The following is a 26817-nucleotide window of genomic DNA, read 5'->3' on the forward strand; positions in this document are numbered from 1 at the left end:
AAGAAGAGAAGAACATAAATTCAGGGGGAGCTACTCTTGAAAAGAAAAGAGGGAGCAACATAAAAGCAAGCAACATCATTCAAAGGGAAGTTTCTTAACCTTACTCAAATTCATTTCCTTTTGATCTGCTAAAATATGTTTGTCATCAACGGGGAGATTGTTGAGTTAAGAAATTAACTAAATTAATTAATGATGACAAACATTATTTTATTGGGTAAAATAAATAAATAGTGTTGATTATTTATAATGATATGTTGCAGGCCAAAAAATAAATATAATGGAGCAGCCTAATTAGATGAAAATAAAAAAAAAAGACTGGTGGGATAATAACATAAATGAAGCCCAAAAGGAAATAAAAGCTGAGAAATCAAAACGGGCCAAGCAAATCATAACCCGATCCAAGTCCGATTTGATTTTAGCAAGCAAACCCCTCTCATTTGCTTTACCAAAAGCAACGTTCACTTTTGTGCCTTGGTCAGAAATCAGAAAAAGTGAGAGAGAAAGTTTCTTCCCTAAGCTAGTCATCAAAGAAGCAAGAAAGAGAAAGATTAAACTTGAAAGGCAGATGACAAATCAGCAAGTTCAAACCAATTCAAGCTTAATAAAAGATTAAAGGTAACATATTTCTTTTTACATGCATTAGATCTTCTTCTCTTCATCTTCAACGCTCTGCCTATCCATTCTGAGATACATGGGAAAGATGTTGTCTGCTCTTCTCTGCTGTAAATCCACGGTATTAAACATATCTTGGGGACCAAGTTAGTTTTCAAGGGCTGAGATAAGGTTTTACCGTTGGAAACTCTTGTTCATGATGACCTGTGGTTTTCGGTCAACCAAAGAGGTCAGAAGCAAAGTCCCAAATTTAAGTAAAAATGGGAGAAAGTAAACGGCTGGGATTGGTGAAGCACAGTGTTCAAGAAGTTGACCTAGGAAGAAGAACCCAGCAACATGTAAGGAGATAAAAGAGAATTTTTGCTCATTCAGAAGTAAGGAGAGATAACCCAGAGTATTGAGGTTTTGTTCTGTGAAGAAGTTCTCTGAAGAAGTTCCTCTACTTGGACAGTGCTCTCTTTCAAAGAAGTATTTTGCCAAAAATGAATAACTGAATCAGAGACATGCAAATCTGGTTTATCACATAGCAAAGAGGCTGTTGATGAAGTCAATCTCCTTCATGTTATTACAGATTATAATTTACTTTTCAATGTTTATCTTTCTGTAATTTCTTGAGTGAAAAGGCATACTGAGAGAGCTTAAGTAAAAGCCATGAGTGGAAAAAGGCTGAGAGATACACTTGAGAGAAAAGCCTAAAGTTATTTTCATATTTCTTTAGGTATGTCTATGTCTTGTATCTTGTACCACTGAGGTATCCATTTCTTAGTTGGGTTAGCACTAAGAGTGAATATTTAGGTATTAGCATAGCCAATGTCAAGTTAGGTTAGAACTTGAGTGTGAAAGGATTGAGTCAATCCTGTGAAACTGGTGTATGTAATACTTTTAACTATAGTGAAAATTCCTCCATTGTTGTGGAGGAGACTGGATGTACGTTGCATAGCACAAGGCAACCGAACCAGGATATATGCTGGTGTTAGCTTCTCTCTTCTCTGCAATGTTCTATTTTCTGATATTCATGAGACAAAAATAAATTGTCTCATAAATTTTCGCTGTTGAGTTCAAACAGAATCAGAAGTCAAAGTTTGTTTTAAAGGGTTATTTCAGTAACTTAAAAGAAAGGCATAGATTCAACCCCCCTTCTCTAAGCCTATCACAACCTTCAGATTTACATCCTGTTCAATCTCTCCATTTTCTTGTATGATGCACCCAAGATACTTAAAACTTTTAACTTTTGATAGGATGTTTTCTCCAATCTTCACCTCTATATTAGGTTTTTCCCTTCTCAGACTGAACTTACATTCCATATATTCCGTCTTGCTACGGCTTATGCGCAGACCATACACTTCTAGAGCTTCTCTCCATAAGTCTAACTTCTTATTTAGGTCTTCCCTTGACTCTCCCATAAGGACGATATCATCGGCAAAAAGCATGCACCATGGCACAGGCTCTTGGATGTGCTCTGTCAGTACTTCCAAGACTAATGTAAAAAGATATGGGCTTAAGGATGATCCCTGGTGTAATCCTATACCAATAGGAAATTCCTTTGTCACACCACCTTGAGTCTTCACACTAGTTGTGGCCCCATCATACATGTCTTTAATTGCACGAATATATGCGATCCTTACTCTCCTCTTTTCTAAAACCTTCCATAAGACCTCCCTTGGCACCCTATCGTACGCTTTTTCCAAATCAATAAACACCATATGTAGATCCCTTTTATTACTACAATATCTCTCCATCATCCTTCTTAACAGGTATATCGCTTCGGTTGTAGAACTGGCATAAATCCAAATTGGTTCTCTGTTACTTGTGTCTCTTTTCTCAACCTCCGTTCTATCACCCTTTCCCATAACTTCATGGTATGGCTCATGAGCTTGATCTCTCTATAGTTTTAGCAACTTATATATCCCCCTTATTCTTGTAGATAGGTACCAATGTGTTTTTTCTCCACTCATCAGACATCTTCTTTGACCTTAAAATCTCATTAAAAATCTTGGTTAACCAGTTGATGCCTTTCCCTCCAAGGCCCTTCCAAACCTTAATCGGGATATTATCAGGTCCTACTGCCCTGCCATTTTTCATCTACTTTAGAGTCTCTTTTACCTCGAAGTCTCGAATCCTTCGATAGTAGTCAAAGTTTTCATCTTCTTTCCTTGTGCATAACCGACCAAGGCTCGAAAGAGTCTTCTGTCCTTCATTAAATAACTCGTAGAAGTAGCTCTTCCACCTTTCATTAATCTTCTCCTCTTGAGCCAGCATCTCTCCATCCTTATCCTTTATGCACTTAACCTGATCCAAATCTCTCGTTCTTTCACGGCTCTTTGCGATTCTATATATACATTTTTCTCCTTCTTTCGTGCCCAAAGACTGGTAGAGACCCTCATATGCTCTTGTTCTTGCCTCACTTACAGCCACTTTTATCTCTTTCTTAGCCGCCTTATACTTTTCCCAATTATATGCATTGCGACATAAAGACCACTCTTTAAAGCACTCCCATTTTATCTTTATCTTTTCCTGTACACTCGCATTCCACCACCAAGACTCCTTGTCTCTTGGTCCTATTCCTTTAGATTCACCAAAGCTTTCTTTTGCTGTTCTTCTAATAACTTCTACCATCTCCCTCCACATCTCTTCCCCGCTTCCTTTCCCATCCCACTTTGCCTCTTCTCCTACCCGTCTTAGGAAGCTTCTTTGTTCCTCACCTTTCATCCGCCACCACCTCGTCCTTGAGTTGTATGATGTTTTTTCCTCAACTTTTTCTCAACACGAAAATCCATAACGAGCACCCTATGTGGTGTTGTCAAACACTCCCCTGGGATAATTTTACAATTAATGCAAAATTTTTGGCTGATTCTCCTCAACAAGAAGAAATAGATTTGAGAGCTTGTCATGCCACTCTTATAGGTTATAAGATGTTCGTCTCTTTTTTTAAAATATGTATTTGCGATGAGAAGGTCAAAGGTTGAGGAAAAGTCCAAAATAGTTTTACCCTCGGCATTGATCACCCCGAAACCATGGCCTCCGTGAATACTTCTATACCCAATCACTTCTCTTCCAACATGACCATTTAAATCTCCTCCTAAGAAAATCTTATTTGATGAAGGTATGTCTTGGACCAAACTCTCTAGATCCTCCCAAAACCTTATCTTGTGTTGTTCGTCTGAACCTACTTGCGGTGCATAAGCGCTAATCACATGAAAAGCACTTCCCTCCACCACAAGTTTGATAGAGATGATCCGATCTCCCACCCTTTTGACATCCACTACGTCCTTCTTCCACTGCTTATCCACAATAATACAAATCACATTCCTATTCTTCACCTTTCCTGTATACCAAAGTTTGAAATCAGAAGTATCCAACTCCCTAACCTTCGCACCAACCCATTTTGTTTCTTGTAGACACATAATGTTAATATTCTTCCTTGTCATAGTGTCCACCACCTCCATGGACTTTCCTGTTAGAGTGCCTATGTTTCATGTCCCAAATCTCAACCTTCTGTCACTCCGACCTTTACCTTTTACTTTGTGAACTAGCTTATTTACCCTCGTCCGTTCACGAAAACGTGAGAACCCTTGCTCATTTAATACTACATTCGGACACCGATGCAGTGGCTCTTTCTCATTTGACACCATACTCGAGCCATACAGCGCGTTGCTTCCGGACAACGACCTAGCTTTAGCGCAATAATGTCTTTGATTCATGTCATGGGGGTTTGACTATGTTTTTATGTTGGTTGTCGAAGACCTAACACAACCCTCCTCCTTTATCCGGGTTTGGGACCGACTATGTACCGCAAGTGTAACATAGACAGAGTTCACTCCTAAAGAAAAGAAAAGGAAAAAAAAAAAAAAAGACTCTAAAGGAACTTTTTACTTAAGAAAAACTACAAGCCACAAATAGCATCTACATAAATATCAACATAAAAGTTCATATAGCAACATCAAATCCACTAAAAACACTAAACACAAAATGCAATTCTAGAGGCTAGAGCAGATAAAGTTGTGGAACATCATATGCCAACATCTCAACGAACATTTGTTATCACCCTTTTGTATTTGTACCTCTTTGCAATCCATAGATACACAAGGAAGTTGAGCAAGCTGAGGAGGGTCAAAAGCCAAAAGAAGTAATCAAGATGGCCCCTATTCAGATTGTCCGGTATCCAACCAAGCCTTCCATGACTTGTGGTAACTTTTGTCACAATGGTAACAAGAAGGGTACTAACATAATTTCCCAAGGCCATAGTTGTTAGTGACAGAGCCGAGCAGAGACTTCTCATAGCATCAGGTGCCTCACCATAAAAGAACTCCATCTGACCGATGTTCGTGAAGACTTCCGCAGCTCCGACGAGGAAATATTGCGGCACTTGCCAGAAGATCGACATGGGGATGGTCTCGAGATCATAGTAGTTGTTTTTCCGGACCATGTTGAGGCGAACGACCTCTAGGATTCCGGCCACAATCATGGACACAATGGAGATGATGAGGCCAATGCCTATCCGTTGAAGTTGCGTGAATCCGCGTTCGTGTCCGGTGAACTTCCTTGCGAATGGGACGATGACGCGGTCATAGACCGGTGCCCAAAAGATGACGCTCAGAGTGTCGAAAAGGGAGAGGGAGGCTGATGGAATCTTGAATTTTGGACCAATATGCTGGTCCATTGTGTTGCCTTGTAGAACAAACATGGTGTTCATTTGAGAGTACACAGTTGCAAAGGCAATAAGTGAAGCCCAAACTGGGAGCAAGCGAATCACGGATTTGAACTCTTCGACTTGTGTTACCGTGCAGAGCTTCCATGGATTCGGCAAATCCTTTAGGCGGTCGGAATCTGTCTCTACTGCTGCCTTATCCAAACATCTGGAAAACATAAGAATAAAAGAAAAAATTAGAATGAAAGTATAACCAGAAGATGCTATATGATGAAGTGCAAAATAGGAAAAAGACAAGCCCGCTTCTCTATATTATAGGTCATGTTGTGGATGTTTCGTTTGTTTGAATATGCATTATCACCATTGCATTTGGGCTGATCAACTAGTAATGGAAAGATGGAGTTATTGATACTCTACACTGCTAAACAATAAGGGATATTGTCAAACTACTAGATTACAATTTTACCTTTCTTCGTCCCAGTTGAACTTTCAAAATCTAGATTCTATTACTGAGAATTCGACTTATTTGGCCCAGGGTGGAGCTAGCCTCAATGTGAAAGAGGGGCCAAAAAATAATTTTATATTTAGAATAAAATAGAATAACACTTTTAGGAAACTAAATTAAATTTTATGTATAATTTATAGCGAAAAATTGATGGTTGGGGGAGGTCATTGCCCCCCTTACCCTATATGAGGCTCCGCTTCTGATTTGGCCTAACTCAACTAAGGTAAATTTGAACTTAGAACCTTAGTTTAGGAAACAAATAAAGTATTTACTATCTTAATTCTTAACTAATACTCCCTCTGATCTAAAATAAGTGCCGCTTTCACTTTTTGTTCATTGAAAAATTAATGTATCTAGATAAGCCCATTGACTAATTACATTAACTTTTCAATGAACCAAAAAAAAAAAATGAAAACGACACTTATTTTGAAATGGATGGAATACCATGTTGGTTACAACTAGTTTTCATCCCAATTAAACCGCCAAAATCTAAATTCTATTACTGGAAACTCGGGTTATCTGGCCTGACCTAACTAAGGTGAATTTGAACTTAAAACCTTTTTGTTAAGGAACCAAATAAAGTACTTGCAACCAGTTTTGATTGCCTAATATAATTTATCATAATTAAGTAGTGACAGCATGGTGTGAATAACTCACTTAAGTTCTTGTGTGTGTTCAAGTTTGCGGCATCCTTTGATGGCAGATTCTGCATCTGAAGTCTCATAAAGAAGAGACTTATCCTCTGGCACCTGAACACCGAATTTCCTTGTGGCGGCGACTATGACTTGGCAAATCCTAGTAAGAGGGCTGCCACCGGGTACTTGCAGCCGGTACCATCGACTACCGATGAAGAAAAATATAATTGCAATGATCATGGCAACCGCAGGGACTCCAAAACCCCATCCCCAACCCACATTCATTTGTATCCAAACCAGCACTGAGGAAGCAATGAGTGCACCCACGTTGATGGAAAAGTAAAACCAGTTGAAAAAAGAGCTCTTCTTTTTCCTCTCAATGGTATCATTTTCGTCGAACTGGTCAGCGCCGAAAGACGAAACACACGGTTTGATACCGCCAGTTCCGAGAGCAATCAAGTAGAGTGCGATAAAGAGAGCTGCAGTTTGTCCTGTTGTTGGATGGCAATCACTTATACCGCGACACACAGGCTTCAGTCCAGGTGCTACAGCAGACAATGTTAACAGCGACATTCCCTGAAAAAAAGTAAATAAACATCCTACATTAACATTAACAGGACTTACACTCTTATATGGTAACCATTTTCACCCCAATAGGATGGAAGACATGAAAACTATGATGGAAAGAACAAAGAAGCAGCTGCAAATATGAGGAAACTAGAATAGAAATGAAGCTAGAGAAGAGATTAATACCAACTTCTGAAAATGTCGAGGAAGTGTGTAATAATCTTAGATAAACAGCAACAACAATTGACCAAGAAAAAATCCTTATTATCAAGTTAAAATATTTAGTTATGGGTTAAAATTAGTTTCATCGACAAATGTGTTTATATCTCCTTATTAGTGTCTTAACAACCAAACAAACAAACTACACCTATTCATGTATTCAAGTGTATCTGCATCTATGTATATGTGTCTTTTTGTCTGTGACTGTATCTTTATTGTTTTGAGACAGTAAACAAACACATCTTAGACTTAAAACCTCATAGACATCAATACTGTAAAGGAAGAAGTACAGAATGAAGATAGAAGCAGTGAACAAAGTAGAATAAGGAGTGCATGATAGGTGGTTAGGATTGTAACCTTCTATAAATAGATGTGAAGTGCTATTAGTTATGTAACTCAATATCATTCTGTTAGATTCAATACTCGATACAATTCCAAAGTCTTCTATTCACTTCCTGTTCTAAGAACTCAGCTTCATCCATCTTAGTTTCTAAAGGAATTTCTCACCATTGCTGCATAGCAGCATCCATCTTAGATCAGAGAGATTAGTTCTTGACAAATACCAACTTCTCAAGCATCACAAAAGAGTGTAAAAAAGTATACATTAAATAATTCACCAAGAAAAAATCCTTATTATCAAGCTGTTGCTTTCTAGACTTGAAAATCTCAGACACTAACATATGGACTCATATTGAGAGAAGAGTGCAAGCTAAATGCCTCTACTATAATATGAACTTTAACAAATACGAAGGTCTGATATTGAACAGAACTTACAATGACATAGATGGTTGAGAAGCTGGCTATTGTCCAATATCTCCCCATGTATGAATCAGCTAAGAAGGCTCCAAGCAATGGCGTGAGGTAGCACGTCCCCGACCATGTTGTAACAGTGTTCGCAGCAGCAGCATTTCCAAGGCCAAAACGGTCGTGGAGATAGTTCACAAGGTTCGTGCTCATGCCATAGTATGCCAATCTTTCACAACATTCGTTACCTGCCATAAATTAGTTCAGCATCTTAGGATCACCAAACACCAACACAGGGATTGATATAAGTTAATTATAACTCGATGAACAGAGAAAGAGAATCCAATACCAAGAATAAACCGGCATGCCTTCCACTTTCCAGTTTTTTTCTTGTTGGCAGGTCTTTTATGAATGTCAAGTGTTCCATCATCTGTATACAAGGGATCTTCTGCCACATTACGTGTACCAGCCATAGTATAACTTTAGATTCTTCTTATGTTTGTTACCTACAAAGCTTGGTTTGTAGGTTCCTGAAAATAACAAACAGATAATCGGATAGACAAAGTTAAATCATAAATGAGAAAACTATAGAGGAAAATTAACCAAATTGGAATCAAGAATTTTCAAACGCTTGATTTTAGTTTACAATTCTTGGGAAAACATAATGGTTGGCAACTCTTTTATCATGTGAATTATTAGGTAAGAGTAAAAAACAGAAGAGAATTATATATTAAGCCTTGAGTTGAGAAACCCCATCAAAATTGATATTACTTCAATGGAAAGAAATGATGAAATGCAAAATACTATTGACATATATAAAACCAATATCAGAATTAACCACTTCTAAATGAAACTTTATTTTATGATTCACAATCACATCATTAACACTATAAAAAGAAGGTGATTGCTATAGTGCCTAAAAGTGTTTGCCTAACTTACTAAAAAGGGTTAAAAATCAATATTTAATTTTAAAAGTATAAAAGTGTTTGCCTAACTTACCATCAACTTCATATTATTTTTACTATAAAGAAAACAGAAAACACAGAACTTCTCACAAACATAAACCAGTAGTGGAATTGAATGGGATTTTCTATCATGATCAAAACCTTAAGACTATTACAGATTGGAGTACTGAAGTAGAACTGATCCCCTAAATTCAAACTTGGATTGAGAATAATAGGGGCTAAACATTTTAATTATTTTAAAGATATGCTAAACTCTAAAATAATATTAATAAAGTTCATAAAGAAATTTTCCAATTGCAAAATGCGTTTAATGATATCACAAGGACCCAAAATACAAAGCAACCGCATGATAGCAACACTTACCAGAAACAAAAGAAACCGATATGTAAAATCTTTTTCTTTTCTTTTCTCTTTTGGCATCATTAAAGGGATAGAATAATAAGTTGTGGGTATCACTCAGTCAACATCAAGATTCTTGGATCACAAAAATTCAACATAGTTTTATAGGTGACAAAAATGTTTGTGGACCATACTAGTATTAAAAAAGGAAAAAAAAAATGAATAACCAAAAATTACATTGAGAACAAAATACATAATTATAAAATACTCCATCCAAAACATATCTGCAGCTCCAAAGTGAAGCCTAGATCATCTATTCGTGGCAACAGAAAATTCAAGAAAACGTACCGAAACAAACTAGGGCATCTTTTTCAAAAATAAATAAATTAATTAATTAATAATTTGTGACATTCCTAATACTCTAAAGTTCCGTTCTTGAAAACCCTATTCGTGGATTTTCGAACAAGAATAAAATCATAAAATTATAAAACCCAAAAATAAAATTAAAAATAATACAAATCAAACAATTGGATAACATAGATAACAGAGACATTGTGACATTAAACAATTTAGATTAAAAGGCTTTAATTACCTCAGAACAGAGAAAGCGTATCGTGCATGTGCCTCTTTTGGTGGTAACTTTTTAATTCAGTGGTACAAAAAGGGTCTTCGAATCTTAGAAGTTAGAAGTCAAAAGTTAGAAGAAGCATTCATATATTTTATAGTAACAGAGAATATGAAAATAGAAAAGAGTAAGAAATCTTACGTAAGTGTTGAAAGTGATGATACAAAGATGATGAGGGAATTTGTATGGAGCAGAATGAAGAATTGTTATTTGACTTTTTCTTTACCGAGTCTCCGATTCTACCGCGGACTTTGTTATTATAGTCTTCCTCGTACGCTGACGCTTTCCTAATAACTGAAATTGAAATTATTATACGACAAAGGAATTTGTGTGATTTTACAAATGTACCCTTCAACTTCACTGTAACTCTTTCTAAATTTTAATTTTTTAATTAAATTTTAACAAATTCATTTCGTTTTAAATAATATATATAATTGATTCAATATTGTCAAATTAGTATTTTCTTTCTTCCTTTTCATTCTAAAAATTTGATGGAAGTAAATTGAATTTTGGATCCGCATATAAAGTTACTAAATAAATTAAAGAAAAAGCAAAATTACCAGAATTTTCTAAATGAGCTTTTGCTACGTGAATCTCTTTTTTTTTTATTATTATATAAATTATTTTAGAACTTTGTAATTTAGTTTAGCACGTTAAAGATTGTAGGGTGGAACGATTTATAATTTGTTCTACTTTTAAAGAATAAGTATAAATCTTTTTAGCTAAGTAGGTATCCACAAATCGTTCCAACCTAAGAAAATTTACATTTTTTAGTCTAAAACACAATAGCTGAAATGATTTACGTGAATTTTTTTTATTTATATAATTTTTTTAGTCACTTTTATTAATATATAATTTTATGAAACTTTTTTATTATTTTTTATTTAATTTTGTATAATTTTTACTGTATGTTTTTAAAATAATATATACTTTGTTACTTCTGTTCTTTTTTATTTAATTTGACATGTTGAATTAGAGAATACCATAAAAAAAAAAACAAAAACTAATAAATATAATGCATCCACCCAAAAAATATTTCCATTTATCTTTTGCTACAAATGTAACAAATGATATGGTATTTTTTATCTTTTCATTTTTGTACGCGTTTATGTTTATCTTTTTCATGTCATTTTCTCCTTCTCGGACAAATGAATAAATGATACATCAATCACAAGTTACTATTATGGTTTACAAAATTACTTAATACTTGCTATCCAAAATAGATCATGCCATGTCCAGCGTTCATTTTGACTTTTTGAGACAAAAAGACAATTTTACATTATTTTCATATGATGGTGATGATGAACAAAACAACATAGTTGTGATTTTAAGGGGAAAAAAAAAGACAATTTAATATAATTGAAATAATTAGAAGAATATGGTATTCATGAATGTGTTAGTGTGAAATAAATCCTAGCAACAGCTGTATCATCGGTTTAGATTACTATATATAGAGGTTTTTCTTTAACAACTAGATCAGGGACAGTGAATTTTCAAAAATAAAAGCAAGGACCACTTTGAAATTAAGAAAAGCTTTGGGATTTATATGCAAAAGTAATAAAGTATACACCTAACTACTTACCCACGTGTCTAGAGATTTTTCTCGTCAAGAGACAACTCATGCAAAGTTTATAGCTTTCTAATAGAAAGAGGAAAAGACTGAATGAATGTTTGTATTTGGACATTTCTATTTCTTCACCTACCTACCATCGAACTAAGACCACTTTATGGGGAAAATGCATATGGAAATCAAATTCTTAATATATAGAGTTTGTTTCCAAATCTGATGAAAATAAGAGGTTATGGAACTTCTCTGATCTCCGGCATGAATTTATTGAAAAGATTAACTTATCTATTCCTACATAATAATAATAATAATAATAATAATAATAATAATAACTTTACAGGAGTTGAATAATAATAATAATCATTCCTTAATTCTTTCCTATATGACATATATACTTGAATGAAGATTGTGTGTATAAAAAAGAAGTTCGACTTAATTAAGTTACTTTTGAAAAAATAGCATAATAAATGCTTATATTAAAAGTAGCTTATAAATAAGTTATTTTGTATTTGATTCTTTAGTTCTAAAAGTACTTATTTTAAGAGAAAAGTGATAAAAAGCTTTTTATTATGAGAGAAGTCATTTTTTTTAACTTCTTCTTAAGTACCAAAATAACTTTTTAGAAAGTTATAATTTTGTTTTGAAAATTATACTAAACATTAATACTACACCTTTTCATAAGTTAAAAGTTAAATATAAACATTAATTTTTTTCATAATACTACTATTTTTTTATCACATTTCTATAAAATAAACACTTTAAAACTAAAAATTCAAACACAAAATAACTTATTTATAAACCACTTTTAATATAATTATTTATTATTTAAGATATTTTTTTAAAAATAACTTAATTAAGTTATTTACCAAACCTAACACTAACTACTAACACTAACTACTACCTTCTAGCGATTCGATGCAAGTAGTATGTTCATTTCTTGGTGTGGAATGAGGATTTCAAAAATAAAATAGAGAGAGATACCTTTAGTCTCTATATGGGCAGGATCTTTATGTTTTTTGTGGGTTGATAAGTTTTTAAATTTCAAAATGTTTTTGGCCCAAGAGAACAACCCACTGATGCGGCCCAAAATCCAATCTGAAGATCTATTCTATCAATAACATAAAAAGAAGAGTAAAAACCAACTTGGGTTGGTCGAGTGGTCAGCTCACTCGTCCGCTTAAGCAAGTGTCGGGAGTTCGAACCCCGCCTTGTGCATGCAGCAACCCATTGGCCAGCGGCAGACCCTTAAATGGAGCTCAGATCCGCGACGGATTAGTCCTTAACCTGTCGGGTTGGGGGATACCGTTTGGGTAAACCAAAAAAAAAAAAATAAAAAGAAGAGTAAACTACCATTTTTATCCGTAAAAGTTGAAAACGCCGACATATCTACCTATAAAAAACAAAAATTACCATTTATACCCATAAAAAATGATTTTTACAAGCAAAATTATCCAAACCTTAAAAAATTAAATAAAATTCCTAAACTACCCTTCTCTCCACTACTACCACTATCATCTCCTCCCCCCATCTCTCTCTCTCTCAATGTTCCGCTAGGACAAGTTTTACAGGTTCCGATGGTGCAACTAGCTCTCTCCATAGGTGGAGCATCGGGCTTTCACCTTCGAAGAGGACGACACCATAAATCAAAACTCACGCTCGGTTCGGCAACAAGTGGGCCACCATAGCCCGACTCCTTTTCGGCAGAACCGACAATGCCATTAAGAACCACTGGAACTCCACCCTCAAACGCAAGTGCGCCTCCATGGAACCCATCGATGATCCTCATTTCGCGCAGCCACTCAAACGCTCAGTTAGCGTGGCGCCGCCATACTCGTGTCAACGGTGGTGGTGAGGTACTCGTTGCCGACGGTGATGGCGACGACAGAGATAGCGGGCAGGAAGAGAAGGATGCGGATGGAGAGCCAAGAGTGTGCAGTGGAGATGTCGGAGCTGATGTTGGCGATGCGGGAGTTCTCGAGGGAGACAATGAAATCAATGGCGGTGTTGGAGAAAGCTTGGAGGATTCAGGGTTAGAGTCATAGATCTTAACCTTGTTGATGAGTGTTTTCGATTAACCCTTAAAAAAGTCGCAGCCTTTGAATGTGTGTACAGAGAAAACCCAATCCATTCAGGTGGTGAAGTTAACGGCAGTGATGGCTGATGGTGATGGCGGTGGTGGCACTGTTGAGTCGCAATCGACACCAATGGGAGAGTGTGCAGCAGAAAGGGTTAGGGTGACGATTGAGGAGGAGGGTGAGACAGTGGTACTGAGCGGTAACGTGGTTGATGTTAGGATTGGGTCGCTGAGAACATTGAGAGAGAGAGAGTGGGCGAAGAGATGATAGTGGTAGATATGGAGAGAAGGGTAGTTTAGGAATTTTATTTAATTTTTTAGGGTTTGGATAATTTTGCTTGTAAAAACCATTTTTTATGGGTACAAATGGTAATTTTCGTTTTCTATGGATAGATATGTCAACATTTTCAACTTTTATGAGTAGAAATGGTAGTTTACTCTAAAAAAAAAAGATAAACAACATCCCAAAACAGGAAATAAATCATCCCCATTTTTTTTAATATTTGAGAGAATAAAGTGTGATCTCTCACCTTTAATTCTATAAGTGGGACCAAAAATAAATAGAAGAGAGAGAGCAATAAAGGTAAAATTAAACATTGGACACCATCCAATTTTTTTTCACTGAAAAAGATCACTTCAACAAAATAATACCAAAGAGGAAGAGAAATATTACAATCCAAAACCATCTTCGAAAAAAAACCCAAACAATAATAAACGTACGAGATAAATTAAAGTATTGGGTTAGTTATCATTAAAAAAAAGCATTGGGCTAGTTATTGGAAAATGCTATGGATAACAATAAAATTTAAAACATTATAAAAAAAAACCAAGTTGAATTAGTCGAATGCTCACTCATCTCCTTAAATAAGTGTCAAACTGTCAATGGCTCAAATCCTACTTTGTGTACACAGTTACTAATGAATAATCTTTCTATAATTAATGACTATTTACTAAAAAAAGAACGGTTCATAAGTTTGATGCATTATACTTTAGATATATTATTCTTGTTTAATGATATAATTAAAGTGATGATTATAAATTTATATCCGAGTGTGTTTAAAATGTAAAACTATATGTGAATTGCAGAGGTTTGGTTGCATTGAAGGTTTGATTTTTTTTTTTTTTTTTTTGTCAACTAAAGGTTAGAATTTTAAAATGCCTTTTTCATTCTGTTTTTGTTCAGGATTCAAAAGGCCAACCCCCCAAAAATTGGTTCAATCTACAACCTGAAATCCTTTTAGCATGCTTGCTTGCTAGGGCAAGGCATCAATGTTCTTAGTCAAGGTGAAACCTAGAAAGGCCATCACTCATCAGGAGTGTATTATATAATATATAATTATATATCGACACCGGTTGTAGCATTATATTTTACTAAACGACGAATAAATTGGAACAGTGCTCACGGAGCATCAAAACCTTTCTACACAACCTTGAGCACCTTTAAAATTGTTTCCAAATAACGCAAAACATGAATCACAAGTTGCATTTTCACTTTGGTTCCCACTATTTGGTAACTCTTTCCTAACTCTGCATAGAAGCTAAGTTAATTCACATGACAAAACTGCATGCTGAAGCAACAGTACAGATATCCCTTTCCACCACACACCAATGTCTAACCTCTAGTGCTGACTATTGGATAGAGAGATTTTAGCTGTGTGTTCCATTTGTCTATGGCAGTGTACTTTTTCATTCCTTTCGACCTGAACCGTGTATATTCAATTAATACCAATAAAATAGCAAGATTATAAACAGAATAAAGTTGAAAAATTTTGAAATAATCACAATATATATAAACAGACCTATCAGAACGTTCCAAGAGCCTGTTCACTTGATCAATGTGTCCTTGAATTCTATTATCCAGAATCAGTGACACAAGCAGCTGCTCAACATCATGTTCGGGAACGTTCAGTTCCTGTAAATTAGTGGGTTTTATCACATAAAAGAAATTACAATCAAGTTGGGCAAACCATAGCTTAACCTCTCATAATTCAAGTTAATAAATATGTATTACTTACATTAAAGGAAGCAATAAAAAAGCAACAGCACAACCCTTCACTTAGCCAGTTAACCAACTATGAGGTAATTAATAATAATAATAATAATAATAATAATAATAATAATATCTATAAGCTGTTGATGTAAATTTCGGTATTTACTTTCCTTCTTTAGTTCCACTAATTTGTTTCATGGACCTGGGTAAGAGGTAGTCCAAAAATGAAGCTGACACAAGAATTCTAGGAGTAAAATTACCTTAGATATAAATGGTATCCTTATCCTTGTATATGGTTTGATGAGCTTAAGCAAGACTTGTGTTCTGATCTTCTTTAGCAGATCCTCAATGTAATTTCTGATAAATGGATCATCCATGATGGTTCTTCTGTTACTCTGGAAAGCAAAATACCCAGAATCCATTTAGAACCAATAATAGGTGAAGAGAAATGAGACTAACTAAAAGTACCTTCAGTATTTTCTCAAATTCCAATATTTCATTCCGTTGATAGGCTGCTATCAAATTTGTCATTGCCAAAATTTCCGGGTCATTCTTGTATCTGCAATACATAATTTATGAGATTTAAAAAAAGAATGGGAAAACACCCTGGACTTGATCAAAGAACGATAGGAATGAAAAATGGGTGGAGAGAGAGGAATAAAATACGCATCACTTACGGCTTAGCCTCCTGTCCATCAAAAGGATTCACTTCAGACTCCATCAACATGTTGGCAAGAACAAGGTACCTGGTGCATATAATAACAATAACAATACATATTAAAAACAAAGCTAAAATTCTTTACTCAGCAGTCAAGCTGAAATGTATCCGAGGGAAAGATTATGAATTTTAGAAGTATCAAATCTTATCCTAAAATTGATGACTCGTGATGAATTTCATTTCATGAACACCGCAATCTATCATTAATCAAATGTTTCAAACTAATAACTAAAAGTAAAATGAATTCCATGCTGCATACTTCAAGCATTGGATCCGCCTATGATTCCCAGCTTCATCATAATTCTTAAAAGCTTCAAAGAAGTCAGTAGCTGCTTCTGCCCACTGGCGCTCTGCCATATGCATTTTACCCCCACATTCATGGATTATCCCCATTATTCTTGGATGGGGAATAGCTGACTTAATAGTAAGTGCTTTCTGGTAAAGTTGCTGCATTTAAGACCAGGAGACACTGTTAAACAAACTTCCCTAAAAACTAATGACTAATCAATGAATATAAAATAATTCTGAGGCTGCTCCCAGATTCAAGAGATTCTCTACAGCATTAGGTTAACTACAAGCCAGGTATTGAGATGGTGTTTGAAATTGAACAAACTTTTTTTATACAGGCACCAAAACCACAGTTCACAACATTCACAACAATTGAAAGATATTTAAGCCTATCAAATTTATTACTAGAAATAGTCCATTAGGTTATGATAGCTCAGTTATCCATGTTCAACCATGATGACACCCCCACTTTGCATACGCATCAATATTCAGCCACGGGTCACTGCCCATACATCAAATATTTTTTTTTTCCCAAAGATTACAAGATCTAAACTGCTAAAAACAGTTGATTAAAAGAAAACAGGAAATTGTGAAGAATAACGAAAAATAACTATAAAAATTCAAAAACAAGCAAGGTACTGAGATGCCAAATTGCCAATGTGTTTAAGCAACTCCATCTTTCATCAAGAGAGATACAGTTAGTTCCCATTGAATAAAACTTACATAAATATTAATTATTTGAGAATTCATTCTAAACTAATAAACAGTAACTGAAGTCTGATGGATAATTGAAAGCAAATTCCAGAATAAGCAATAATAAATTGGTGAGGTAGATACTTAGATGTTAGGTACACAAAATTAATTTTTTAAAACAAATGCTGACCTTGAGTTTTTTGTTGTTCTTGGTCTCTGTGTACATCTGGATTTCTATTGCATAAACCTCCAACAGTTGGGTTCCTTTCTTATGGTCATCTGTGCCATCTTCTCTTTGACAAGATTTGTGAAGTTCCTTCAAGATCTGAAAGGATTCAACAAATCCTTAAATTTTTACTATGAAAAACACTAGACACCAATATAATCATACAAACACATTCAAATTATGTTGGACAGCAAATTAAACCTTTACCTTGCTCATTCGTCCATATTCACCAATATCAAAGAAAATCTTACAAAGCTTCAGATTTGTTTTAAACCACAATCTCTGCCAATTGAATAATACAAAATTAAACATAAGATTGCATTAATGGGAAATGCAATGACATGAGTCGCAACCAAGATAAGGTGTCTAAGGGATTAACCTCATTCTTTGCTTCTTCAAGGGCTTTCAGAGTTGTCTGGTAGAATTTTTGCAGAAGACCAAAGTTCTGGCTAGCTGAACCTGAGACATAGTCCATAATGCTGTTTATGCATTTTTCACTGTAGTTACGAGTCACTGCAGACTTAATATAAGTCAACATCTCCCTGTAGGCTTCCATCATCTCTTTATATCTCCCAAGTCGATAATAGAGCTTGACGGTTTGTTTTAGAGCTTTAAATCCCCTGGTAAAATGTAAAATAAATATCACATGAAATACATAATAGTTTCTTAGTACCATCAAAAGATAAACACAAATATCACGATGCATGATCCAATTCAAAAAAGAATACAAAAAAGAGGGGAAAAATCGGCCAACAAATATATTAGCTGTATTTACTAATTGGCCAACTAGAAACAAAGCATTAAAGAAAAGAAAGAAAATAAAAACCACAAGCAGGATCAGATCACTGAATTATTAATGATACAAAATTGCAACAGAAGATACAAAAGTATACTGTCATTTAAGTCCAGTGTCTATATGTTTATTATTATTATGCAGCACTCAGATAATAGGGTTCTTACCATTCAGCCTTTTCTTGTTCCATGCGCACTACCTCAGCAAAACCAGAAAGTGCACCTTCTGGATCAGTTTCAACCAAACCTACATACAAACAGCAGCATCTTAGGAAATTAGTGTGGAGGATGGAAATGGAATCATCAATTTAGAACCACAAATTATGAAAACCTAGATCATGATGTTGTAAATGAAGATTCCTCCCTTTCAAAATATCTGTCCTTAAAGGCATTTGTGTTAGAATTTGGTTGAATTAGTCCCACATTGCTCAGGATAGCAAATGGAGTGGGTGGCCTAGGCTATAAATATGAGGCTAAGTTCTCCATTTGTTTTTGCACCAGTCAGAAACACTTTAAGCTTGTATCTGATTTTTCTTCCTCTGTACTCTTTGATTAGAGAGTGTTGTGAGGTGTAGTTAGATATTTGCTTTGAGAGAGTGTGGGTGTACTGGGGTGCCAGTGAGAGAAAGAAGTCTATGTGTTGTAACAATTTTCACATAGTGATATTCTCTGGTTGTCATTTGACAACGGCCGTGGTTTTTCTCCGGTAATTGGAGTTTCCACGTTAAATTCTTGTGTTGTGATTGTGTCTATTTTATTTCTCTGTCAAAGGTGTTTTCTCAAGGGGGAATGGTGTATTATTCCCAACAAGTGGTATCAGAGCTTCGGTTCGGTGGGATTTATTCTTAGTATGCTCTGTGGTTGCAGCCTAGTCTGACCTTCCACATCAGAAAAGAATTTTGTCCTGTGGCTTGAGGTTGATCTTTGGTTGCTGTTGTTGTTGCTGGAAGGCAGTGTGACACTGTGAGAGTGCTGTTTGGAAAGGTTCTGGCTAAGGAAAGACTTGGTATTTAAGTGTGTCCATTGTGACCCACCTCTCTTTCCTGGGGACCCTTCCTAGTGCACGGTTGAGTTATACTATTCCAGTATACGGTTGCAACAATGTCAGGATATTCAAGTGCTGTGAAGCTTGAAATAGAGAAATTTGATGGAAGAATCAATTTTGGCTTGTGACAAATACAAGTCAAGGATGTGTTGATACAATCAGGTTTGCACAAGGCGTTGAAGGAGAAGATCTCTGGTTGCTCTCTCTATGAGAGAAGATGATGTTCTCTAGAAGACAAGAAGTATCCTCATGGTATTACCGCACTGCCATGGATAAGGATGAGTTGTGGCAATCGGGTCCACAATTGCACACGGGCATTGGTTGGCGTTGAGATGCAAGGTGTGTGGCGGAGTTAGGTCGATGGCTGAAGAACTTCCAGGAAAAGCCAATTTGGAAGTTGCACCATGAATTTTCAGCAAGGTTTCGATCTGTACCAAGGTGAAATGCTTGGAGTGGTCTAATTCCAAGTGAGTATACTTTCATGGTGGAGTATGATAATTCTCTGAACTATGATTGTCGGTATAGACAATGACAGCAAAGAATTGTCGGTGTTGACAATGGAAGCTGAAGATGTGTGACTATTTCAATCAAGGTGGAGATTGTTAGAATTTGGTTGAATTAGTCCCACATTGCTCAGGATAGCAAATGGAGTGGGTGGCCTAGGCTATAAATATGAGGCTAAGTTCTCCATTTGTTTTTGCACCAGTCAGAAACACTTTAAGCTTGTATCTGATTTTTCTTCCTCTGTACTCTTTGATTAGAGAGTGTTGTGAGGTGTAGTTAGATATTTGCTTTGAGAGAGTGTGGGTGTACTGGGGTGCCAGTGAGAGAAAGAAGTCTATGTGTTGTAACAATTTTCACATAGTGATATTCTCTGGTTGTCATTTGACAACGGCCGTGGTTTTTCTCCGGTAATTGGAGTTTCCACGTTAAATTCTTGTGTTGTGATTGTGTCTATTTTATTTCTCTGTCAAAGGTGTTTTCTCAAGGGGGAATGGTGTATTATTCCCAACAATTTGCACAATGACTAAGAACTCAACAGCAAAGCTTTTCTCCTACTAGTTAAGGTTGATTACACGAATCACACTATTATTACATTGTATCATAAACCATATCTACAGGGAAGCCAATTAAATATAAGCCTTTCTTAATGACTTCATCTACAATTTTCTAGGTTTTCTATACCTACACTTATCGAGCTACCTTCCATCTAATTTAGTTTTCTTATCAAGGCTTCCACAAGCCTTCTATTTCCAAGACGTACTGTAATTATATTACCCTTCACTAAAATACTCAAAACTTATATATATATATATATATATATATATATATATATATATATAATCCCACTAATGATCTCCCTCATTGCATTTAGTGCCCAAGAGAAAGAAAAAGATAATCTTTACACTAACTTACCATGCTACCAAAGTCTGAAACGCAAACCAAACAATCAATAAAAATCTACATGATTTTACTTCTTTAATGATTTCACCTATAGTTTCTCTCGATATTTTTAATTTTTTAATGGTTTTACCTATAGGTATTTGTACCATTCATCCAATCTACCCATCTTACTGAGGTTTATAGAATAAGAAACTGGGAAAAAATAATCATGATTAACTTCTATCAACTTGTACAAAAAAAGATAATTAAGATTAAGATATAAAAAAAAAAGTTTTCTGGCGTGAAAGATAGTTTGAACCAGAAGGAGTATAACACATATACCTATCTTCCAAAAGGATGAAAGATAGCATAAATGAATTCAAAACAACAAGCTAATGCATCAAACTTCTAGTTCCAACAATGATGCAATTGAAGAATGATCATAAGAAAGTGCAAAAACACTTTTGAACACCAAGTTAAATTTGAGCAAACTAGTATGCAGCCGAAAAATAAAATTAACCTATCCAAACTCATTACATTGAAAAGAAGTGAATGCAAGCATAGGTGCAATAAATACCTTTCGAATTGTAATATTGATTCTCAATATCAACATCTTGCTCCTCTTGCTCCTCATCAGAGTACTCAAATCCATAGTCCTCCATATCAGCATCTACATTATAAAAACATAATGCGCGTGTAACTAAATCAGAAAAAGTTAATCAACTATTATAATTATATATATTTCAACGTTAAAAGCATAGGACATTCAATGTTGTAAAATATGAATACTTCAAAGAAGCATAAGTGGCAAAATTTATAGTGCAAATAACATGAAATTAAGTATTTAACAACCCTGTTGAATTGTCATTCCTTCTACAGTTGGAATTTCAAACCATGAGATTTGTGATTAAACCATGCCACAAAGATTCAAATAGGAATTTTCTTTCTTTTAAGTCAGCTAGCTTGGGACTAACTTAACAGGATTAAAAGCATTCACTAGATGCAGATGAAGTTCTAAATAAACAATTATATCATATAAGCAACAGTATTATTACAGTACAAAAACAATGATTGTGAAAATCCACATTTGATAGGCATTACTCAGCTTCACGATTTTTTCATGAATTTTGATATTTGCAGAAACTGGTCAAAACAATAGCATCGGCATAGACACGCTGAAAAACACACACACATTCAACAATTACAAGAAAGTGCTTCATTGCTTAGTTCAGATAGGGTTTTCAATATACTAAAATAGAAAATAAAAATCCAAGCTTATTAAAATTGAAAAAACAGATTAGAAAAATAAGCAGGAGGAGGTGATTACCGGAAGCCATGTTGTAGGGTACGGATCCGAGATAGGGTTTTGATGGTTGGAATCAGTGAGTCAGTGGAACACCGAGATAAATCAAGAACTGCAAACAATTACATGCAAGGCAGTGAGGCACTTATTACATTGTGTTTAATGAAGATGGATTAGTGAACCTAAATGGCAAGCAAAACAGAAGCAAATTAAGGCTGTAAATTAATTCATTCTTTCACAAAGTAACAAGGTTTAATCATACACAAGCAAATTAACTCTCTATTTGGACAGAACTGATCAAAAAGATTAATGAGCTCCAGCTGAATATAATCAAGCTCATTCACACACTGGATTTTCACCTTATAAAGAAGTTAAACCAGCAGTAATCTAATAAAATAGAAATTTAAAAATTGAACTAATCCATATTCTTAACAGATAAACTCATCAATATTCAACAATCAATTAATCAGAAAACGAGATATCAAGAAGCACACACAACTAGAAGAGACCTGACCGGTGGAGAGATCTGATTGGCGGCGAGAGAGAGTACAGAGGAAATTATCGAGACTGGGTGAGCAAAGAGCACAACAGTGACGGAGAGAGGCACATAACAACAGAGGAGATTAGATCGGCGACGAGGTCACAGGTTGCAGCCTCGGTGGAGAGACATTACATAGCAACGGCAACGGTGGAGAGAGAAGACGTAGCAGCAGCCGCAGTGAAGAGATAGGAGCGATGCTGGACAAAGAAATGGGCAGCCGTTGTGGTGTTTGACAGAGTGAGAGACTGACTGGGGTCTGCGGGAGAAGACTAGGGATTTTGGAGTAGGGAGTGAATACAGAGTGGGGTGCTGTACATACTGGTAGGGGTATTCTGGGGTTTGTATCACTAATTTACTGATTTTGGATGTTTAATATTTTTGTTAGAATTTAATTTTGATGCATTGTCAGTATAAAGTAATTTTACACGTGCATCCAATCACGTAACGCCACTTCATCAAAAGTAAATACTAGTTCCATTGACCGCGTACATTGACCGCGTGAATGTTCATCCAAAAGACATATGCGATTGCACGACTGTGTAAAACTTTTTAAACTGTCAGTGTATGAAATTAAACTCTTTTTGTTAATAATTTAGTGATATTAATTTAAAAATAAAATTGACAAAATTTAAGAGATTAAATTGAAATAATTTAATGTATAGATCGTAAGTTCAGTCACTATAAATTTTTTTCCTGACCCTTTGTAAAATGAATATTTTAACCAAATCACTTTTCTTTATCAAGAACATTGTTTTTCCACTAACGTTTTATATATTAACGTTTATGAATTATTAACTTAAAATATAAATAAAAATGGTTCACTTTTTGTAATTATTAGAGAATATATACAATTCATTAATATTTTCTGTATCTAAACCATTTAATTTTGTTATTAATAAAATTATAATTCATCCTATTTTTATTTTACGCTTGGAAATGGTAAAGGCTTTGTGTTTTTGAATAGTGGTATTTAGATTAGTGTTTAGGGTACAGAAATTACGTTTTAAATAAAACTATTTAATTATTTGGGAGAATTAGGAATTATAATTAACTAAATTTTAAATTTATTAAGTTGATAATGTTAGAGTAATTGTATAAGATCAAAAGTTTTTGAGCCCATTGATAATAAAATTTAGGACAATAGTTGCAGTTATTGTAGTACTTATAATTGATATAAAAACATCATACCTTGAGAAAAGATGTAACAAGTTGAATGTTAAATTTTATTTATTTATTTTATTTTGTTTTTGAAGGTGTTTGGTACGATGATATTAATCTTTATGTGATTATTATGATTTATATGGTGTGAAGTCATAGTTTTTTTTTTTTTTGGTTGATATTTCAGTATACATTATTTTAAGATTTTGAATCAAAATAAATTAAAATTTTAAAAACAAAACAAAATTTTCAATGACAAATATAACAACGATTAACAGACCTTAAATCATAGATAAAAACTATGAACAAATATACAAATAAATAACAGAGTGTGAATCCTCGATGTACGAGAAGGTATTTGGTAAATCATGAATATGAACTATGATTTTGGCTTGGATCGGTTTCAAATAAACCGTGGACTACAACCACAATTTTCACACTTGAATACCATCTTATATAAGTGATGATAGTGGTTTTACTTTAGTAAAATAGAAAATGTTTTCACCATGGAAAAGAGAAGAGAGAAAATTTTGGTAGAAATTTAGGAATTTGGTAAAAAAAAAATGTCTATTGAAGGCAGTTTGTATTATCTAAATGATATTACTCTTATGGCTGAATCTATTAAGCAACATTTTAGCTGTAAATTTTTCATTAATGTATTGTCATTTATTTATTTAATTGTTATTCATTAAAATACTTAGGAGCATATCATGTATTAGTTAGATTTATTAAACTTACCATGCAACAATATAAGAATATTAAACACCAAAAACATAATTAAATAACAATGCTAAATCTGTTCACATACATTGGCAAATGATACATGAGCAATATGAACACAGAACACGGAAGTAGACACTAGACACATAGGTAAAGAAACACTTACCATCAGTGCAGAACAACTGACTGTATTTTATTATTATCACTGAGTAGTAATGACCCTTCTAAAACAATTAATTCTCAAATTTGTAGCTCACACAGTAGAGGATGCTATCAAAACAAAGCAAAAACTCCTGCAAATGAGAATGAGAGGGGGGAAAAAAAGAAAAAAAAGAGGTAAAAGTTACAATTTTTTTGCATAAACTAGCATACAGCATAAAACAACATTTTAACAGCTGAATGCGCTACTTAGCTACATCAACCTAAGAATTTCATTTCTTTCACTTTCAATCCACCATAAAGCCCATAACAAAAATTTTCAAACAAAAGAAACCACTAAAAGATGTCATAACAATAAATGTCTTCTTCTCCACAACTGTCCAATAGAATGGAGGATGAACCCATTAGTACAAAGATTTTGATCAACTCCAACATAGTTGTCTTTTTCCAAGCTAAGAATGGGAAAATTGAGATGAGTTCATTTTAAGTTTCCAACGGACAGATAACAAAGTTTTGGCACGTCATATGAAGCAAGAACCAAATAAAATACAGCAAAGAATCATATATTAATGAGACAAGTAGCTGTAACTATAAGTTGTAAGCACAGAGCCTCGGATCATTTTCACAACTTATGATTGCACAAACTCAATCATAAACTATGCTTGAATCTGCAGTAGAAAGATTTGTGGATGTAAACACACCACTCACTTCAAGATTCAAGTGAATCAACAATCTCAAATAAATAACCAGAACAAATTTCACAGAGAAAAACCAACTGAACTCAAAACTGGAATGGCATATGCCACCCAAACTCATTTTGCACCATAAAAGACCAAAGTTTATTTGACTCGTTTCTCTAATGTAAACTCCCCACCACAAAAGACCAAAGTTTATTTGACTCGTTTCTCTACTGTTAGTTCCCCTTTGCATACACTTCCACACATCAAGAACAAAAAAGATATAAAATTTGAGCACCCAACATGATTAAGAACTAGAAGCTAAACATAAAAAGAAACTCAAGAAAGAAAAAACACTCATCTATTAATATGCACGGAATGATAGAACTAAGAAAGCAAGCAACTCACATAGAGCATATCATTCCAAAATTAATCGCATCTGCCTAAATATACACTGAACAATACACAGTCACTTTTCCCCCGAACAATAAAAAACCCATTTTGAAACAAAAAGGGACCCGATCAGCGGGGCAAAACCCTAACGGGGAAATAAAAACCCCAGAATCTCAATTTCCCTAATCTAACATTAAAGAAATAACACAACTTTTAGTTTTCTTGTTTGGAAACCATTTAACATGAGAAAAGAATTCTATTTCCTTTAAGAAAAGAATTCATTTCTATTTGAAATTCAATTTCATGATTTGGAATAACTATAATATATTAATGAAATAGAATTCAAGTTTAAAGAGGGTGAGAGTTGATTTGGAAATCAGACCCTTTTTGGTCTGATTTACAAATGAAAGAAAAATGGGAATTGGAATTCTCAAAGAAATTCAAATCATTCATTTTTAGTTGTTTCAAAGCAAGAATCAGAATTCAACTCTTGAGTGAATTCTAATTCCTAGCATTCCAAACAAGCTAGTTTTTCACATTATCCCAGCGTGGCAGGCTAAGGACTAATCCGCCACGGTACTAAACTCCATTAAGAGTTGTCGCTGGCCAATGAATTGCTGCATGCGCAAGCCAAAATTTGAACCTCTCCACTTACTTACTTAAGCGGACTAGTGAACTATCCACTACACCAACCTAATTTAGTAATTTGGTTAACACAACTTTTATTTTTTATTTTTGGAAAATAGAAGACCTTGTGATATAGGAAAAGCATCCTTCACAGTGCACGGTATTAGAATCTAGGGCATCATCAACGCAAAATTTGACGAAAAGGAACAAATTTGGGGAAACAGTTCTACACCAAATGCGAAACGCACAGAAGCAAGGCCATGAAGTGCAAGACACAGAGAGGGAGAGAAGTGAGAAAAAAGAAACAGATTTAAGTTCAATAGAGATATACAGAGATTCACGGTTGTTTGATACCTGTTCTGTCTCGTCTGTGCGCTATCTCAGCTTGGCTCAAACGAGGCTCCTGCAGCTGGGAAACTGATCGGGGTTCTGTGCTACTTGAGTCTGTATTCGACTGAAACGCGTGCTTGGGCCTCAATCCATTACTTTAGTTCCTGTTTTCTTTCCTTATCATTTATTTAAAGAAAAAAAACTCTAAACGTTTTTTAAAATCTATCTACTTAATATACTAAAATTGGGTTTTCCCCCAATTAATGAAGGTGAA

General features: G+C 34.7%; 2 protein-coding genes across 8 annotated transcripts; both read right to left on the reverse strand.

Moving 5' to 3' along the window:
* Positions 1-4463: 4463 nt before the first annotated feature.
* LOC107625714 (protein NRT1/ PTR FAMILY 8.1-like) lies at positions 4464-10146 on the reverse strand. Of its 4 annotated transcripts, XM_016328406.3 has the most exons (6): positions 10001-10146; positions 9827-9909; positions 8280-8460; positions 7961-8178; positions 6423-6976; positions 4464-5468 (listed from the first exon to the last, which is right to left on the reverse strand). In XM_016328406.3, the coding sequence occupies exons 3-6, from the start codon at positions 8401-8403 to the stop codon at positions 4637-4639; spliced, it is 1728 nt and encodes a 575-aa protein (XP_016183892.1). In that variant the 5' UTR covers positions 8404-8460; positions 9827-9909; positions 10001-10146; the 3' UTR covers positions 4464-4636. The 4 variants fall into 4 exon arrangements, with proteins under 4 accessions (XP_016183892.1, XP_088359848.1, XP_088359849.1 ...); XM_088503722.1 differs by lacking the exon at positions 10001-10146 and having other exon boundaries at positions 9827-9971; XM_088503723.1 differs by lacking the exons at positions 9827-9909; positions 10001-10146 and adding an exon at positions 9259-9273.
* Positions 10147-14866: 4720 nt separating this feature from the next.
* Positions 14867-26722, reverse strand: LOC107625715 (COP9 signalosome complex subunit 2). Of its 4 annotated transcripts, XM_016328415.3 has the most exons (14): positions 26568-26722; positions 24524-24650; positions 21963-22050; positions 21213-21305; positions 18376-18454; positions 17795-18035; positions 17623-17697; positions 17380-17514; positions 16468-16655; positions 16168-16236; positions 15959-16049; positions 15751-15885; positions 15300-15412; positions 14867-15200 (listed from the first exon to the last, which is right to left on the reverse strand). In XM_016328415.3, exons 3-14 carry the CDS (start codon positions 21970-21972, stop codon positions 15113-15115), a joined length of 1317 nt encoding a protein of 438 aa, XP_016183901.1. In that variant the 5' UTR covers positions 21973-22050; positions 24524-24650; positions 26568-26722; the 3' UTR covers positions 14867-15112. The 4 variants fall into 4 exon arrangements, with proteins under 4 accessions (XP_016183901.1, XP_020971833.1, XP_020971832.1 ...); XM_021116174.2 differs by lacking the exon at positions 24524-24650 and having other exon boundaries at positions 26568-26708; XM_021116173.2 differs by lacking the exons at positions 24524-24650; positions 26568-26722 and adding an exon at positions 22453-23014.
* Between the last annotated feature and the right edge of the window lie 95 nt (positions 26723-26817).

Source organism: Arachis ipaensis, chromosome B2, assembly GCF_059453495.1.
Source record: "Arachis ipaensis isolate K30076 ecotype BB chromosome B2, ASM5945349v1, whole genome shotgun sequence".
NCBI classification, from domain to species: domain Eukaryota; kingdom Viridiplantae; phylum Streptophyta; class Magnoliopsida; order Fabales; family Fabaceae; genus Arachis; species Arachis ipaensis.

Bases quoted from the DNA above. Each gene is read 5' to 3' on its own strand.
- LOC107625715 (XM_016328415.3), bottom strand. The intron at 18,455-21,212 runs GTATTTATTGCA...GTTTGTATGTAG, and splicing joins TCAATATTACAATTCGAAAG to GTTTGGTTGAAACTGATCCA. The intron at 17,515-17,622 runs GTAAAGGTTTAA...GAATCCTTTCAG, and splicing joins AATATGGACGAATGAGCAAG to ATCTTGAAGGAACTTCACAA.
- LOC107625714 (XM_016328406.3), bottom strand. From the start codon at position 8,403: ATGGCTGGTACACGTAATGTGGCAGAAGATCCCTTGTATACAGATGAT. The intron at 8,179-8,279 runs GTATTGGATTCT...AATTTATGGCAG, and splicing joins GGCATGCCGGTTTATTCTTG to GTAACGAATGTTGTGAAAGA. The intron at 6,977-7,960 runs GTAAGTTCTGTT...ACTTTTTTTCAG, and splicing joins TCTCAACCATCTATGTCATT to GGAATGTCGCTGTTAACATT.